This window comes from Temnothorax americanus, unplaced genomic scaffold (assembly GCF_048541705.1).
Source record: "Temnothorax americanus isolate GAGA-0224 unplaced genomic scaffold, ASM4854170v1 Scaffold1, whole genome shotgun sequence".
NCBI classification, from domain to species: Eukaryota; Metazoa; Arthropoda; class Insecta; order Hymenoptera; family Formicidae; genus Temnothorax; species Temnothorax americanus.
Genome location: NW_027509230.1, coordinates 3,000,624 through 3,019,442, shown reverse-complemented (window position 1 = coordinate 3,019,442; position 18,819 = coordinate 3,000,624). Strand labels below are relative to the sequence as shown.

General features: G+C 32.5%; 2 protein-coding genes and 4 non-coding genes across 9 annotated transcripts in view; 1 reads left to right on the top strand and 5 right to left on the bottom strand.

Moving 5' to 3' along the window:
• Positions 1–18,819, bottom strand: part of LOC143894538 (uncharacterized) — a 56,250-nt gene that overhangs the window by 20,203 nt on the left and 17,228 nt on the right. Inside the window, exon 1 of one of the 2 annotated variants that reach the window (XM_077400907.1) lies at positions 928–1,287. The exons of the other annotated variant lie outside the window; for it this stretch is intronic. The gene's annotated coding sequence lies outside the window, so the exon portion shown is untranslated. Of the gene's footprint in view, positions 1–927; positions 1,288–18,819 lie in introns of those variants that run through there. 2 annotated transcript variants of the gene reach the window in all.
• On the top strand, positions 131–17,890 carry LOC143894904 (short-chain dehydrogenase/reductase family 16C member 6-like). 3 transcript variants are annotated; one of them, XM_077401591.1, is made up of 9 exons: positions 5,382–5,522; positions 9,724–10,069; positions 14,336–14,495; positions 15,252–15,406; positions 15,522–15,699; positions 15,899–16,028; positions 16,125–16,245; positions 16,671–16,796; positions 17,760–17,890. In XM_077401591.1, exons 3-9 carry the CDS (start codon positions 14,355–14,357, stop codon positions 17,827–17,829), a joined length of 921 nt encoding a protein of 306 aa, XP_077257717.1. In that variant the 5' UTR covers positions 5,382–5,522; positions 9,724–10,069; positions 14,336–14,354; the 3' UTR covers positions 17,830–17,890. The 3 variants fall into 3 exon arrangements, with proteins under 3 accessions (XP_077257723.1, XP_077257708.1, XP_077257717.1); XM_077401597.1 differs by lacking the exons at positions 5,382–5,522; positions 9,724–10,069 and adding an exon at positions 131–149; XM_077401582.1 differs by lacking the exon at positions 9,724–10,069 and having other exon boundaries at positions 5,363–5,522.
• On the bottom strand, positions 2,248–2,321 carry Trnai-aau (transfer RNA isoleucine (anticodon AAU)). The gene has a single exon. It is a non-coding gene; the product is annotated as a tRNA-Ile (tRNA).
• Positions 2,443–2,523, bottom strand: Trnay-gua (transfer RNA tyrosine (anticodon GUA)). Its single transcript is given in 2 exon segments — positions 2,443–2,480; positions 2,486–2,523. It is a non-coding gene; the product is annotated as a tRNA-Tyr (tRNA).
• On the bottom strand, positions 2,634–2,716 carry Trnay-gua (transfer RNA tyrosine (anticodon GUA)). Its single transcript is given in 2 exon segments — positions 2,634–2,669; positions 2,675–2,716. It is a non-coding gene; the product is annotated as a tRNA-Tyr (tRNA).
• On the bottom strand, positions 2,829–2,902 carry Trnai-aau (transfer RNA isoleucine (anticodon AAU)). The gene has a single exon. It is a non-coding gene; the product is annotated as a tRNA-Ile (tRNA).

Sequence of the window (18,819 nt, the reverse complement as noted above, 5' to 3'; positions counted from 1 at the left end):
CCACGCAAGTTTCCCGAAGTTCTCGATAACTGCGTTCGACGCGTGTCACGCTTTTCAACAATCGTCGTACACGTCGGCAAATCGATACGCGACGATGTGATTTCCAGAGAAATCTCCCGTCCACAATGGGGAGCGGGAGAGCCGAGAGCGTAAGCGCAATTTCAATATTTATATCCGTTTCACGTTAAAAAGTTTCAAATTGGAGCGAGAATAAGTCAAGGTAATAGATTGGAGCGTTCGACATATATAACGAGCTTTGCGACAGAAACTGAATTGCGTCCGTATAACTAACAATTATCTTCCACCAACATTTCTGCGCGGCATTTCCAGTCGCGCGCGTCATCGAGGAAACAAAATTCAGGCTTGTCAAACTCAAAGATCGCCTCGTATCCTCTCTTCAAGATAAACTTCCCACGTTACGTTAGAAAATTGCTTTATAAAACAGCGAAACTCTCTGAAATGGGGAAAAAGTCGGCTTTCTTTCCTTCTTTTTTTTTTCTCTCAAGTAATTTACTCCGGGAGGAAAAGTCCAACGCAACGGGAAAACAAGCGCGATTTCACGGTTCTACGACGACCACGACACAATCGCGCTTTACGTAAGATATCCGCGGGCGAAGCGCAGCGCGGAAACCTCGCTTTTCGCCACGGGCCGCGCGTGAGCTGGTGGCGTAAGCGCGCGGAGTCGACAGGCGCGCCAGTATTTACGTCGGTGTGTCACGTTGACAGCGTCCTGCACAGCGAGCACGGCTGACGGCTGGCTCCGCGGAGTTCGCGCACGCTGCACGCTGTTGACGCGAAAAACGTTTGCGCGATACCTGGATAGTGGATACCTCCCCTCGGCGAACGTGCCGCAACACGCAACTCCCCCGCCGCGCGCCGCGACAAGCGCGTATACGGCGTATATTTGACGCCGCAAACGGCACTTACGATTATAGCTGCGGGAGATCTCGCGCCTCGCTGTCACCCCGTCGTTAATCGTCCCCCGAAGACGGAAGGGGTGCTCTGGACGAGACCGCGTTCGGCGTCTGGTTGAGAATCGAAAGGGGGGAAAAAAAGCGCGACGGGCCTGCCGGCGCGCCGATCGTCGCTTCCGCGGTCGTCGCGATTGTCGACGCGCGTCACACGGATCACATTATCGCGCGCGTCCCGTTCGGAGAGACGCGAGAACCGCGGAAACGCGCTACCATCCGCCGCGGACCGTCGTCACACTCGCCATTTTGATTTACACTGACGGCGACTGACCGAACTCAACCGAACTGACGGTTGTGCGTTGCGTTCCGGAGCGGGCGCGGGCGGCAAGGTGTCCTGCGCGATGCGCGACGCGACGCGAGACCTGCGCGTGCGCGCGACAGGTGGCTGCCCGGCGGCCGGCGGGTATATCGTCATACCCTTCCGCCCCCACCGATGCCACCACTGGCCGCGCCACTGGCTGCATGCGCGTCCGCAGGTGGCGGTGGCCAGCGGTGGCGGGCGGAAGGTGCGAATGCATCGTATCGAATGTATCTATCTTACCGACGACGCTCGCGCGCAAGACTATATACCTGATACCAGGTGCCTTTCAACTGATCAAAATGGTCAAAATTCAAAGTTTTCGACACCCACGCACTCATCTTGATGACACGCGATGCATTTATTATTGCTACGTAAAATGTAGCAATTAATTTTGATCTACGGGGAATCACAATATAAAGAAATAAATTATTAAAATTGCATTTACAAATATTATAATGATATATGATATATATATATACTTATTATTTTTAAATGATGTCCAATACTGATTACAAAATAGAATCTTAAAATGAAATTCATATCTTGATCGGTCTTCTCGCGTCCAATTGAAGATAATATATCAACTATTGTCGATAATATACCGATTTTACCTGTTTTCTAACTAATCGAGAATAGATAAATGCACACAAAGGGGAACAATATTTAATTTATTAGAATAACAATTTCGAATTTTATCAACTAAAAGTAGCAGGGCGAATTTGAGAATTAGGGAACATGTACAAAAAATTAAATATTTTCTGTTGAAAGAGGTAGATATTTAAAAAACAACAGTCGAAAGCAGTGACAACTTAACACTTTCATCAGTTTTTGTTTTTTAATATTGATCCATATAATATCAAATCTATCGCTACGTTTAGAATAGCAAAAATGTTGTAAAGTGAAATATTTTAATTACCATTCTGTATTCTACGGAACAAAAATAATATTACTTTATAAATTAAAAAAAAAGGAATCTGGCCCATGAGGGGATCGAACCCGCGACCTTCGCGTTATTAGCACGACGCTCTAACCAACTGAGCTAATGGGCCTTCCTGTTGACGTACCTTTGCGACAATGTTTTCCGGACCACTTGCAAAATCTACTACTTGCAAAAATGACAATACTTCTTTGATGCGAAATGCGAATATTTTGCTAAAAAAAGAAACAGCACGGACCATGAGGGGGGATTGAACCCGCGACCTTCGCAATACAATTACGGTGCGACGCTCTGACCAACTGAGCTAATGGTCCTATTCGATTATGTATATCCTTGCGACAGTGTTCTCGATATAACTTTATATTTCACTTGCAAAAATAATAACACTTATCCTTCTTAAACATTTCGCCAAAAAGAAATAGCATGGACCATGTGGGGATTGAACCCGCGACCTTCGCAATAAAATTACGGTGCGACGCTCTCTCTGACCAACTGAGCTAATGGTCCTATTTGATATTCGTATATCCTTGCGACAGTGTTTTCAATATAACCTTGTATTTCACTTGCGAAAATAGTGAGATTCATCCTTCTCGAAGATTTCGGTTAAAAAAAAAAAGATTGGCCCATGAGGGGATCGAACCCGCGACCTTCGCGTTATTAGCACGACGCTCTAACCAACTGAGCTAATGGGCCACTCTTGCCAGACCTCCCATACCTTTCTCTCTTTTAATTATTTATATATTTCACAGATTATATATATATATATCACTTTATAAAATATTCTTAACAAAAATGTGAGAAATAAAAATGTATATGTAATGGATATGTTCCATAATAAAATATCTGACTTACTCATTTAAATAAATTTATATTGTTAATATAATTAATGTAATTTTAATACGATAATGTATTAGCGTAACAGTACTTAATGAAATTTTCTTTAAATTTATTATTTTTATAAAGCGAATATGAAGCAAAAAACTGCAGATAATGTTGACATAATAAAGATATATAATCTTGATAATTATTATCCATTTTTTTGCTGTTTTAAATTGAATTAGTGCGACTTAATCTGAAAGCTAAGTATTTCTCGAAGCGGCTACAATCTTTATTACTAAAACTAATATTATAAAACTATGTCATATAATTATAGAAATAAAAACATGTTTCGTCGTACGTATAGTAACGTTCGCTCTTTTTGCGATCATTCAATGCAGCTTGTAATTAAACTTCTTCATTTTCGTTCACTCTCTACAAAATTATTCTTTTAGATCTGATCAATTTAGGAATAAAAATGTACCTAAATTCTCTTCGAGCAGTAAAGATAACTTATTCTTAAAAAGTTTTATGACTTTGAATTTTTTTAATATCCTTGATGTCTTTCATGCGTAACTCGATCGAAGATACCGCGAATCGAGGCTGTTTACGTCAGAATCTTCAGAAACCATCATCCGTTATACATATAATCTCTTCTCGATCTTTTTCCGCGGCTAACGTCATTGCAGTGAGTCTTCACCTTCCGAACACGATCAATCCCATGTCGTCCTCACCCGAGAACTTGCCTTCGCGCCGCTTGCGAGAGTTCGTGAACCCTATATGACCCTATATCGATTCCACTATTCATAGAAACGACGAGGAACGGTCAATGGACTTCCGTCCGTTTCGATTGATGCGCATTACGTAGACCGGAGTTAACAACTGGTCTATAACTGACTTCTTTCTATTACAACTTTTATATAAAGTGTAAATTGATCGAAAGCGTCAACGAACATATATACGTTGCAAGGGCACCGCACTGTCAAATCAGTGCCCCTCGATATAACGCGGAGCACGTCACAACAGCAATGCGATCTTACAAATTCGAATCCATAACAATTAATTTAAACTTGTTCCTCTTTAATTCGCCGATATAAATTTATGTTCAATTTTTCTCTGCTCGATGTAACCAAGTAAAATGTGTCTCAAATGTATCTCAAAGAATGGCGCGTCGACTATATATGTTATCTGTATCCACGCCACTTTGAACCTTTGCGGATATACGTTCCATTCGGCACATGTCGAAGAGAACTCTTAATTCTGTGCGTCACTGTAAAAGTTACGGATAACGCACAAACATATAAGTCAATTAAAATTGACTGAAGTTTATAGTCAAGGCTATCTGCTTCTCATTTCTATAAATTTTTCACAAATTATTACAATAGCTTTGTACAATATCGTCAAGTAAACGGCGCATTGGATTGTTATTATATAATATAGATATACACATTATTCTCAATAACCATATGTAAAAAAAGATATTTTAAAAAGACAAAAAAGAGAAGTTTAATTGTAGTAATTTCTAATTTCATAAGAATGTTTCGCGGTAGAGTGCGATCATTTCTGGAGAAGAAGAAACAAACATACTTATGATAACCATGATTATTTATATTAGTATCTCTCTTCAGCTTTTTCTGCTTTGAAAATAAAAAGTACAATGTTTTCTAAAATTTTGTTAAGGGTTACGGTTTTCCAAAAATTACAAAACTCTCTTATTTCTCGCAATTTTTATCAGAGAGAGATATATAAGAAATATAATATATAATATTAATTTGTAAATAAAACACGTTGCTATCGCGATATTTTTCGTTCTGTAAACGGATAGAAGCATGTCGATGGAAGGAAATAAGTAACCTGACATTCTATTCGGAGGTTTGCACGTATGAAAGACCTAATGTGTGCATATCGATCGATAAATGTTACGGCCGAAGGGAATCAATAAATTGGAGCACTGCCCCGAGCTCGGCTGTGCGATATAACCCTTTCTTTCCCATATCGAAGAGTAAATATAGTATCAAAATGTTTAATCGGATTATGATGTATGAAAGCGCGATCTCGATAATACGCGATACATGCGTGCGTTATTTATTACAATTTATTGATTGGTAAACTGTTTCAAAAGAAATAAAGTATATTGAAACGCTCAGAGCGCTCTAGGCACACCGGTCTGTTATATAATTTTCACAAAAACTGATATAAGAATTAAGATTGTAATTATACATTTATGCTGCGTACGTACACAATACGCGTTATTTGCTCAAGAAATGCAAAATCATTCTGCTATCGGAAAACAAGTACAGCTTATCATGAAGACCTATGGCTTGTTGCTTGTTGCCGATTAAAATTGTCAGTTCCCACAAGATACTCTGCGATTCGTGTCATATAATACCGTTTCGTGCGTATAATTATTCTTGCGTATAACGTTATTATTTTACATAACTTCAAGAAAACATAAGAATTACGATAAACGACATATCTTTAATACGTCAAAGGACATGTGAGTAATTTAGTAGCATTAAAACGGTGGCGTTTGTTACACAACATATATGTATATAACGACAAAAAGGAATAGTTTAATAATAATAATATGAAAATATATCAATATTCACAAATGCATGTTATAGAATCAAATAAATTAATCAAGATTCGTATCAATATAAACTGATAAGACTAATTTTTTCTTGTCTTTATAATTGTATAATTAATAAAATTACTTTTTATTAAAAAGTAATTTATTAGTCGTTATTATTCATTTTTATTACATGTATATTTCAAATTTAAAGTATGTGTTAATAAGTTAATATTAATATCACGTTTATAATCAAGTCTCAAGTTTAATTTTTATTCGTATTCTAAAGATTATTATATTCGTAAGTAAAAGTATAATAGTATCGGTTTCAAAATACGTAAATTAATGTATTAATAATTGGAGTTATTAATTTTAATGAGACATAACTATGCAAAAATGTATAATGCTAATTTCATATGTTAATTTCTTAAATTAATTACAGAATATTGTAAATTTAAATTTATTTACGCATATATATATATATATATATATATATATAATATACTCAATAAGTAATCATTGATTGTAATAAAACAATTTAACGTTTGAAGATTTGACAGATTTAATTCTTATTATTCAGTAATTTAACTGCAATAATATTAAAATAATATTCATAATTAAAAATTTATTGAATAATGTTCTCTCTTCTTTATTTGATTATATAAATTATACTTTATCGAAATCTGAATCAGATTACATATTCTTGGCTCGATACAAAATCATTACCTTAAAATTTGACAAAAACTGAAATTCAATTTTTTTATCGACTTATTTTTAAATTACTAACCTATCTGTGTCAATATTTCTAATATTTTAGTTACAATTTTTATTGCGTGATAACGTGCTACGGAATAAAAAGTTTTATTTATTGTTTAGTCTTATCTGCATCAGATTAGCTTTCCAAGAAGAATTTTAAACCCTTTTGTTATATCTGTTTTTATATTTTTATATTTTGACGTTCTTGTTTTTCTCAGGGACGTCAAGATATAATTATAACTCCAATATAAAACGGGCAATCTCGATTTCAAGGTTGCCCGACAAATTAAATCGACGACTTTTATCGGTGACTTTAATTTTTTTTGTATTATTAATTCTTTAACCTTGCATTTCAATAATTTGGACATGTACTTCATAGTAGTAGGTAAAGTGTGTTAATATTTACACTTGTATTTTTCAACAAGAAGATTCTTCTCTCTGTATCAAGTTTGTAAAATTTTCAATATAAACGGTGTACAATAAAATACTTGTCAGGAATGTCTTCAAATTAATTACTTTTATTGAAAAATATTTAATTTTAAGATGGTTCAAAAGAGTGGCTAAAAAGTTTCAAAAAATCGTTAAATTATTATCAGAAAGGGTTCTGAGGTTTTTTTTATCTTATATACTGTTGATAGCACAATAAAAATTAATGCTTATCGTAATGCTCATGACCTTTGATCCACACTTGAAAAATACAAGTGTAAATATTAACACACTTTATCTACTACTATGAAACACATGTCCAAACTATTGGAATGCAAGGTTAAAGAATTAATAATATAAAAAAAATTTTTAAATCTTAATTAAAAAAATTAATTAAAAAAGTAACAAAAAGCTTTGCTTCTTGACACTGATTTTTGTTGAATATTCGACGCAGCAAGATATAATTTTTTGTTACGCGCGCATGGTCAGGCGTGTGGCTTATTATAATTATAATTGTACCTTTTAGATCTGAATATTTCACAATCAGTTATAAATTAGTTTTTTCAGATTCTAGCAAGTTGCGTAGTATAAAAATAATACTTGATGACGTCCGTTTCTTTTGAATTTGTATTTACGAAGACTCTAAGGTTTATTAGAAGTGTCTCGATGCAAAGCTGACGTCGTTATTTTTACATTAATCGAAGATTAAGAGATTAAAAGAAGTATAATACCGGTGGATTTTATGCAATTATACAAGCTCCTACATATGTAAGAGCAATATACAGCGTAGCACAAATGCAAACGCAGAATAGCTTACTTTTTCAATCACAAAGACGCATTTTTATACATTTTCTGAATCACGCTTTTTGTGTCTTCGTCAATAACAATCATGTGATGATCTTAGAAACTGATTGCATCTTGTTACAAAGTACAGCCGGTGATGTGAAACCGTTGTGAAACATTTTTTGCGTATCAATGAATACTCTATTCTTATCGCATATTGTAAGAAATGTAATTTAAAAATGTAATTAGATAAAAATAACCTTAAAAGGACAAAACTATAATCATTTTACATATTATCAAAGAATAATTAACAAAAGCATTAAGAGCCAATACAAAAATTTCGATGCAAAAAACGTATAATAGTGTGTATAAAAATACTTAATTAATTCATATAGTAATCTATTTGTACATATTTGTATTTATAGTTTTCAAATTAGGATTCTTTTTAATAGTAAAGAGTCAAAATATTACAAGTCGCTTATTTATATTGAATCAGGCAGATTAAATAATCCTTTCATAAAAGTTCTTCGTGTTCAAAAAAATATTTCCTTGCCTGTCTTATGTAAAACGCGACTTGTACGTTGACATTTCCAGCTATATTTACTGAAAATGTCTGAAAGCAAATATTTTGTATTGTATTGCAGACTGCTCTTACTTGTTAATATAAATTATACTGATGGAATAATAGACATGTAATAAATAATAATGTTAATAAATAATAAATATACAGATACTCAGTACATAAAATATTCAACGTAATTCAGGCAATAACTATACAGTCAAAAAAAATAGTCACATAACAATTGTTATTTTTTTTTACTGTAATAATTATAGCTTTGTAAAATAAATCTTGCAACTAAATATTTTTTCTAATAGATTAAACATTTATATTTGTATACCGTCCCATATTTTTGACACATTATTTTAGATATTATGTCATTATATTGTTATTAAAAAAATTTATTAACACATTATTATCTAAAAAATTATTAATAAATCGAATAATGTTCTGTTTAAGCAATAATTAATTTAAACAATATCAATATTTTAGTTAAAATAAAATATCTTGGTTAAATTTAATACTACTCGAACTAAATACTTAGATTTTATATACCGATTCTAATTGTATAGTTTTCAAGTTTTCCGTATTAATGGATTCGTTTCAAGATCATCAAAGATTGTATTATCAGAAATTAGGTCAGATTGGCCATATATGAGATGTAGACCTTCAAGAAGTTATAAAAGATACCTTCAAGGACCCGTGATACTTAGCGGTAGAGAGAAAGAGAGAGAGAGAGGGGGAGAGAGAGAGAGAGAGAGAGAGAGAGAGAGAGAGAGAGAGAGAGAGAGAGAGAGAGAGAGAGATTATTTGCGTGCATGTATTATTACACATGTCCTCCGGGGCGAAGCCCGGGTAACCAGTTAGTGATAATAATAATAATAATAATAATGACGACGACCGGCTTGTCCTAATAGTAAGAATAACAATAATGGTTCATTCATAATCATTTTACTACTTGAATGCAAATATATTCAAAGTTTTATGTATAATATGATTACGGATCGCATTACGCAACAACTTCGTGCGTAATTAAATCGCAAAGAACCGTGCGCGAGTCCAGATATCTAGTTTTTTGTACGACGGAAGGATGCAATCGACGATCTCGGCAAAAGTGCACGCTTAAAGTTAAAAAACCCATCGAAAACATTTCTCAAAATGCACAAGCATAAATTAACTTAATGGAAAAAAATTACTAGACTTTATTTGCGAGATAAATTGAGGAAAGAGGTTTTATTCGCGTCCTACCGTCAATAGAGATAAAGTTGTTTTTTAAAAATAAATTCGTACCTGTCATAACAATAAAATAAGGGTCAGATACGTAATTATTTTTTAATTATTATAGCTAAAGAATTTTTTAATTAAAAAAAATAGAGAGAGAAAGAGAGAGAAAAATTTTGCCTATCTTCTTGCGCAATCCTGTGTAGAGTGCAAGATGGATTACATTGTTAGTGAATTTCCGAGGAAATCGCGCGTGACTATGTCGGCGAGTCAGGCAACATTCGAGACACGAAAGGGTACTCTGAAATTGTCACGACTTTGGTTTCTCTCCACTGTTACACGTGCTGTGCTACCAGCTATAATACAATTCTCCTTTGACTCTAGCCTGCTCTAGCTCTACGGCGATACACTAGCGGAAGTATATGAACGCAAACCGAACGGCCACCCACTCAGGGACGACTTGCTTTATAATAGCCGCTTCTACCGCACACTCGGATAATATACTTGCGGTCGTCTTATAGTCAAACCCTGATGGTACCGGTTTGATACACGCGCTCGCGCCAGCCAGCTATTGTGGTAGTCGCATTGGTAGCAGTCCAGAGAAGCTCTATAGTCGGACTGGTTTAGTCGCGGTCCGTACGCGAACGGCGACGGTTCGCAATTTCGAACCTCGAAATTTATTCGCGTCGGTGCACCGTGGCGGATTTAGCAAAGATTTTGGCAGATAAGAGTAAGTAATTAAATGGCATCATGCACGATACGAATTTCCTCCTTTACAATGACCATAATAATTTGTTCAAATATATACAGAATTTCGAAATCTATCTGTTTTTAAATATCTGTTTTACTTTTTCTATTCCTAAAAATGTAAAATTATAGAAAACAGAAAATTAAGTTAATTTAATTTATTTTATTAATTTAAAAAATTTAATTAATTAACTTTATATTTTCTAATTCATCTTAACGGATTTTGACGTTTATGCTGTCATTTTAGCATTCTTATCATATCATTTTCTTTTATAATGGCCGGTTATTTAATAAATCTGCAAATGTAGATGGATAAAAATTATAAATACATAATTTATAACTATAAAATGTAATGTAAATCACAAACATATACAATTCCGTTCTTTGAACTATATTTTTATAATTGAGAACCTATCTTATCTTATTGCTTTCAATATTAAGTATACTGATGTTTAAAAAGATTAAGAGTTAAGAGTACTAATTTAAAGTGTTGTAATCTAAAATGAGATAACATTTTTTTCACCTTTTAATATTTCTCTTGATAATCAAACATAACACACACCATACACCCAATCAAATTTTATTAAGGCAAATATTATTTAGAATAGAATAACCAGTATGCTCTTGTTATTCACTTAAGAAGTCTTGGATCAGTAAAAGTTCTTTAATTCTCAATGCTGAATAGCTTCAGTTTATACAAATACTAAGACGTAAAATAAAATAAAATTTTCATAATTGCCAAAAAAACAGCTTTATACTTTTCAAAAAGTATATTTAAAAAATCAAAAATTATATTTAAGAAATTGTAAATATATTTCAATAATTCTTTTATATATTTTACATTGAAAACACTGAGTGGAAACATTGAGTCGTCATAGTTATATGACATACCTACATCAATTAGCATTGTAATTAAAATTGATTATGGGATTAGAAAAAAAAACTTTATACACACAGGTAGGTCCCATTTTATGATGGTCCATTTACGACTTTGCACATTGATCTTTTTAAAATTACTTAAAAATGAAAAATGGGGAAAACATGAAAAACAAAGTAAATGATAACATAGTTACATTTTACGCTTTTGTTTATCGTGTATTGTCGGAGAAACGATAAAATTTATTTTACCCTATTTTGCTGGAATCTAACTTTAACGTAAAACGGGTCTTATTTCGTAACATATAATTACACACATACACACACACACACACACACACACTATATTACGGAATCAACTTGACCTGTTCGGTACTAGTAAAACCTTATTAGTGTATTTCCAGATTCCATAGAAGAGAATTATTTTTTATTATAAATTTTATTATAAAAAATAATTTTCTTTTATATTTGATCGTACAGAATTTCTGTTTCGATATTTTGAACTTAATTTTAATTGTATTAGAAAATTTAGTATTAGAATGATCTAAGAATAAATAAATAAACAGAAAAACATTTACTAAAAAAAGTAGTTTGATTGCTTTTTGAAGATGGACAGATATGGATGGAGGATAGCAAAAAAAGAGAGAGAGAGAGAGAGAGAGAGAGAGAGAGAGAGAGAGAGAGACTGAAAAAGAAATAAAAGGAGAGAAAGGCAGAAAGAAACGTGTTTTTATTGCCAAATAATCTCGTTCTTAAATAAAACAAGCAAACACACACACACACACACACACACAGCTGGTGGTATTCGCGAAACCAACGAACTAAAAAGCATTAGAATGGTAAAAAGAAACCTTTCAATTTAAGTTCTGATCAAATTGAAGTATTCATGCTGCTCTGATAACGACATTTGTTCGATATATGTTCAACAAGTATATAAACACATCAGTTATTTATTTCTGGAGGGAACGTCTGAGGATTAGCCAAAGAAACAATTTCTTTTCGCATTACGAAGAATGGAATATATCGTAGGCCAGACATATAAAATTTATTATTCGTAAGTGCATGCGTACTTGCGTATCATTCTTTGCAGTTCACTACTTAATGACGAATTGTCTTTGCAATTATTGATAAATTATTATCATTACACGACAAACAAGATATGATATAAATAGCTTTCTTGTGAGGAAAGCATTATTTATATTTACTGCAAAAGTTAAAGCACTGTGTGCTCAAGTGTTTGGAAAATTAAAAACCTATATAAATATTCCTTTGATATATTAACTTCCTCATTTATCTGTATTTTTACACGAGTACATATTTTTAGTTCTTATAACGGAAATCAAGAAGATACACAAGAAGATAAGAAAATGATCACGCATAAAAAACGCTCAACCTGGTATACAGGAGGATAGTCTTATTTATATCTAATCTTATACCGAATGATTGAAAAACACGTTCGTTAAATATATTTCTGTCAGGTTTAAAATATTGCCATTTTCACATCTCTTAAACGTGTTGCGCCGTCGTATGACCTTGCATTTTAAAACGTGCGATTAATCCTTTTTTCCACATTTCCGCAGTCAACCTGAAAAAACGTGATCTTGATTGATAACAGATCTGATTATTTGACCTTGATTGAAGTATACATATACATTGATAATCATATATGTATAAACAAGCAACTTATATATATCATCGAACTTTGAAACGAGAATGGATGTGATAAGGTATTAACATAGATAATTTGCAAAAAATTTGTAACGCAAACAGTTATTTTACTGTACAAATTTACCGGAATTAAACGCGGAAAAATCTAAACGCGTGTATCTTCTTAAATAATAGCCACATAAAAAAAATATATATATATTTATTAAATTTATTTATCTAATTATATATAAAAATTATATATAAAGATAAACTTATCTTTTGTTTCTTTTTTACATACTTTGTAAATATTACGTATATAATTCGGAAAATGATAAATATTCATGATTGAAGAAAGTTGAGAGGAAGGATCGAGCCTATAGAATTAATTGGAATTAACTTATGCTTGCAACTATCGATGTAACTAAAGAAGAATGATCTCATTCATATCGTGCGCTCGTCTATCGCGTACAACGTGTCACGTAATCAGTACTATTTGTCACACAGTAGCTGCCGTAACTCAATTCCTTCCAACGTTAGACAGAAGGTTGAATATGCACAACTTGGTATGAAGAATGCGGTATAGGAAAGGATTAATCGCCTTCTCTCTTCGCATCTAATATAATAATGCTTTACGATTACTCTAATAAAAATGCAATTGTTTCTAGTTAATTTTAATATCTCCACAATGAGGAGCATAAGTTAGTTTTAATATCTTGACACTGTTTTTTTCGCAAAAATGTTTAAAAATCATCTGCTTATTCAGTAACGTGTTTTTTTTTATAAGAAATTAGCTGGTACCAAAATTAATGCATTATTTACACAGGCAATTTTCAAATTATTTCGGAGTGACAGTGTCACATTATTTACGCGTTTTGGGTGAATCACAAAAACATACATTGCCATCCTTTCGAGTCGTAGAGTTTTGAAAGAACTAACGCGTAAAAAAAAAACAGTATTTCAAAACAATTATACGCCAGAGTCCTATTCATGTAATGCTTGAATAACTCACGCGACTCATTGTTGTAGTTAACGTAAGAGCTTGATATCGTGGAGATCAACAAGTATTATGTAACGCAATGCCAGATGTACAGTATTTTGACGAACTGAGTTCTGTTTGATTGCTAATCAAAATATCATAAATGTATAAGAAAATTGAACAAATTGTTTAAGGAAATTATTTCACGCTGTTTTGACAGAAAACAAAAAAGTTCTTAATAATATTATAATAAAACTGAAAGAAAAATGTTATATATATCACCATATTACTATTTTCACCATATTACTATTTTATAAGCAAAGCATAAAAATAAAACAAAATATTTTTCATGATTAATATATGTATTTGTGCTATTGATATTTCTTTTTTCTTTTTCTTTAGATTACTCTAAATTAAATTATTCTAAATTACTATAGTTATTAACAAAAAATCATTGAGATAATTATATGGATTAAGTAATTACATCCTATTGCGCTTTAGCTACTTGTATTGTATTCAAAGCTGATGCAGTTTCATGGGAAATTTTAGCAGTAATTATTATATAATGATTAACCACACGATGTATTAAGCAAACGTTGAAAAAAATGCGTAAAAGAATAGTATCGAGTTTAAACTGGATCTATTCTTTTTATTTTTACTTTACTAGAAAAATATTTCTTTTTGCTAAAAACAAATTTGTCAGATAATAAATATTTCTGCAGTCAAACAAGGATTTTATTAATTTTATAGGCCAGAATATCAAGCAGTCATGGTAAAAGCGTACAACGGCGCGTTGGTCCTTGCGGACGTTTTGCTACTTATTTTGAAGATCCTATATTACATTTGCGAGAGCGTGTATAGATTTTTCGTTCCATCAGAAGAAAAAAGCGTGGCCGGTGAGATCGTTTTGGTATGTATCTAATTTGAACTATTGATGCATGTTGTCGTGTACTTTGTTGACGCTGTAACGCTGCGTTTTTACGTAATTTTTACGTATTGCGCAGGATTTATTTTCTACATTAAATTTATTATTAAAATTGAAGTAAATAAATAGTAAAAATAAAATTTTACGTTAAAAATAAACATATTTTGATTATGATATATTAGACAATTATTTTTCCTATTTACTAGAAACTGCAATAATTTTATTCAATTTTCAATTTGACAATTTTATTTATTTATTTTGTTCAATTCAGAAACCAATTAAGATAAAATTGTAAATTATCGTAACGTAAATAAGATAGGTTGTGCTTTTACACATGCAGAGTAACGGTACTATTGATCATTGAGTGAACCTATACAAACGATTGAATATTCAATATTGAACAATTACTACCTACAATTTAAGAAAAAGATAATTTTTTCATAATGTGAATAATTATAATTAAGATATAATTATAACATGATTTTCGATCTTTATTAAACTTGTCATAAAAAATTGATTTGTAAATAGTTCTTAAATCTTTGCAGAGGCAATTTAAAAAAAAAATCGTAAGCATGAAAAACAATTTACATTTACTTGTATATTAAGTTATTTAAGTAAATTATTCAACACACACATTAACTTCACATCTCTGGAAAGAGCTCAATGAAGTAATTTGCGAAAGAGAGATGCTAAAACTACACGATAATTCTATTATACTATATAATTTATTACATTTTATAGATAACAGGCACTGGTCATGGCATTGGAAAAGAGTTGGCTCTTCGTTACGCATCGCTGGGCGCAACGGTGGTCTGCTGGGACGTAAATCAGGAATCGAACGAAGAGACGGTGAACGAGATAAAGAAAACTGGAGCAACCGCGGCATATGCATATCAGTACGTTTGAGTCATTTACAAAATGCAATATAAAACTGAGAGAAATGCGGTAGTGCAAACACCGATCTAAAAGCAACCGAGAAAAGTTCAGAAATGATTTTATCTTGTTTCACAGATGTGACGTGTCGAAGAGAGAGAACGTCCTCAGCGTAGCCGAAAGAGTCAAGAAGGAAGTCGGTGACGTGTCTATTTTAGTTAACAATGCTGGTATAATGCCTTGTCACGAATTTCTCGATCACACGACGGACGAAATTAGACGGATCTTCGACATTAACGTGCTGGCTCATTTCTGGGTAAGTTAAAGGGCCAATGTTATCTGAACATAATCCAAAATGATCTAATATCGTTATTATTTCGAATACAGGATGCGTATATGATAACGTTTTTTTTTTTTTTTATTACATTGCAGATTATTATATATTGCTATCTACTATGATTATATTACTATATCCACTTTTATATTTGGATTCTATTGTTTCTACTATTTTCCAGATACTACAAGCATTTCTACCAAACATGATCGAAAAAAATCACGGCCACGTAGTTGCGCTCTCGTCACTGGCTGGAATCGGAGGCATTCCAAACTTAGTTCCCTACTGCGCTTCGAAATTCGCAGTCAGAGGTAAGTCAGTCTGTATTTAACTCAATTTCAACGTTGCTCTTTTAAGCGCGAGCAAAGAAGCGTTTCATTCTCAACTAATTGGCGCAAATATTGCAGGACTTATGGAATCGATTAGCGAGGAACTACGAGTATCCAGCAAAGGAAAATCCTTAATCAAATTCACTACCATTTATCCATATATGGTGGACACTGGACTTTGCAAGAAGCCGAAAGTAAGGTAAGTACACGATAAAATGGTATAAACAACATTTATGCAATGTATAACGCTGCGTCATTTGATTGGTGCAAAGTACGTGCTATTATTACGTAAAAATACTAGTTCAATTTGTAATGACACATTGTCCATTCTCGGTTGATGAACGTGTTTATAAGGCACAATAACAGAGATGTATGTAGATATACCTAAATAATTATACGTCGTTAATTGGTTACGATTTTTTTACATGCAGACTAGATTTTTGGATGCGAGGTGAGCTGCTAGAGAAACACGTCTTAAAATGAAATTTTATTGGGCGTTTTACATTTTAAGCCTTACATTAAACATGACTTTATGATGATTCGAATAAAATTGCAAAATACCTCAAAATGTTACATTCTTACTTTCGCAATAACACCATCTGATAAATATTTTAATTTCAACAGGTTCCCGAATGCCATGCCGTTGGTTTTACCGGGGCAAGCAGCCTCACAAATAATTCTCGCGCAGAGGCGCAACTACCGTGAAAAAACTGTGCCTCCACTCTGGTTGTCACTAAGCACGATAGTAAGGTAAATAAAAATCGCAAGATTATCCAAACTAGACGTATAAATGTATAAAAATACGAATTTTGGAGAAAATATATGAAAAAAGTATTTTGGCATTTTAATTTTAAGGAGGTTGGTTGCTCAAATCGATATGATAAGAATTAGTTTATATTTATGGAAGATATTCGTCTATAGGAATCTGTCGTCCGTGCCAAAGTTGAAGACAATTGTCTGCATGGTTGTCGAGTAATTAATTATTGAAGTTATACTCTTATACTCTTATCTCTCTCTCTTCGACATAGCAAAAATGTTACAACACCTGTAACGTAACTCTCGAAAGCATATTAAAAATAATAAGAATTTAATGAAAATAGGTGCAAATAATTCTTTACATATTTAAGAAGAATTTTTACAAAAATTGAAATGATTTATCTACAGTCTACATAGTTATCTTATATAAGATATTGTAAAAATATAACAGCATATTGCCACATTTCAACGTGGATAATAACGTATCTGGGTTTTAATTGTACAAATAATGTTTGTACAATTTAAAACTTTAAGAAACAGCAAACAGCTAATTAAATACATTCCACATATTCATTTGCTAAACTCGTTTATTTCACGCGACGAAAAACACACCTACAGGCTTTTTCCTGCCCCGCTGCTTGCCCCATAACGTGACGGCAACCAACCTTCTTAATAATATTATAATGAGACAAGAGAGCTACAAACAACTAATATTTCAAACAGATACGCGACAATTATCATGGATGACTTTTAGCACAGTAAATAAAAAATATAATAAACGATAGTAAATAAATATGTTATTCAGCAAAATCGGGACACACCTACTAATACGTCGATTTATTTTCTTGTAATAGTGAAAAAAAATTTCTGTTTTCATTGACCTCTGACAAGTTTCTGAAAAATTAGATAAACAGAAATAAGAGAAAAGTAATAGCAAATAAACATTTTAAATTTCAGACTTTTTCCCGATGAAGCAGCACGCAGCTTGATAGACTTTTTTGACAGCGGTGTCGAAGCGGATAGCTAACAACTGCAAAAAAAACATCTCTGATTTCTAAACAAATATGTGAATAAACTTTTTTTTTATATGACTGTCCAGTATGTTATTGCATTATTTATAAGACATCATACAAGTAAATACCAGGATTGCCAAATTTGAAAATAAGACATCTATCGCCCTGAAACTTCGGAGGCTCTACTCGGTTACTCTAAATATGAAAATAATTTTTTATTAATTAATGATAACTAATTAATCATTGTCAAGAACTGATGCATGTAAACGCGCAAATGTAAATGTTTTATACTGATAGCAATAAGTATATCTCATATGACATAAATAGTAAATAAATCTTTTGTATAATATTGAAAGAAATCATCGTCAACGCTACATTGTTTCCTAGTAGCATCAGCACAGTATGTAAATCAGTCGCGCTAACAACAACATTTGTTATGTTTTGACAAGTATAAAAATTGGTGTAATGTATTTACCGCGCTGTAATGATAAACCCCGCTATTGTTCTATTATCTGATATTGTTATTCAATATATTATAAATATTTGCGTTTATTACGAGATAAAGCATAAGTTGTGTATAGTGGTCGTTTAATAATGTAACTATTGTCTTATACATGAATAATTACCTATAAATTATATGTTATAAATAGCATATACAATACGCATATAACGCAACCGCCCCAGGTAGCAAGACTAGCAAGCTTATTTTCATCATTTTGAAATCATAAACGTCATTTTTACATTAAAATGACGACAAATAACATCAGCTTGTTACCTGGGAATTTATCAATAGTATAAGTCTTTGAGACAATTTGGTATCACTTCAATCAGTACACTTCAATCTAACGCGCACAGTTATAAAAAAAAGGTGAAAAGAGAATAGAGAATTATTATATGCATAACATAAAAAAATTTATTCAACGAAACTAACGAAAGTTGCGACTTCGATGTAAGAAGTGAATTGATTATAATATAGATACTATATCGAGATTCGGATTCATACG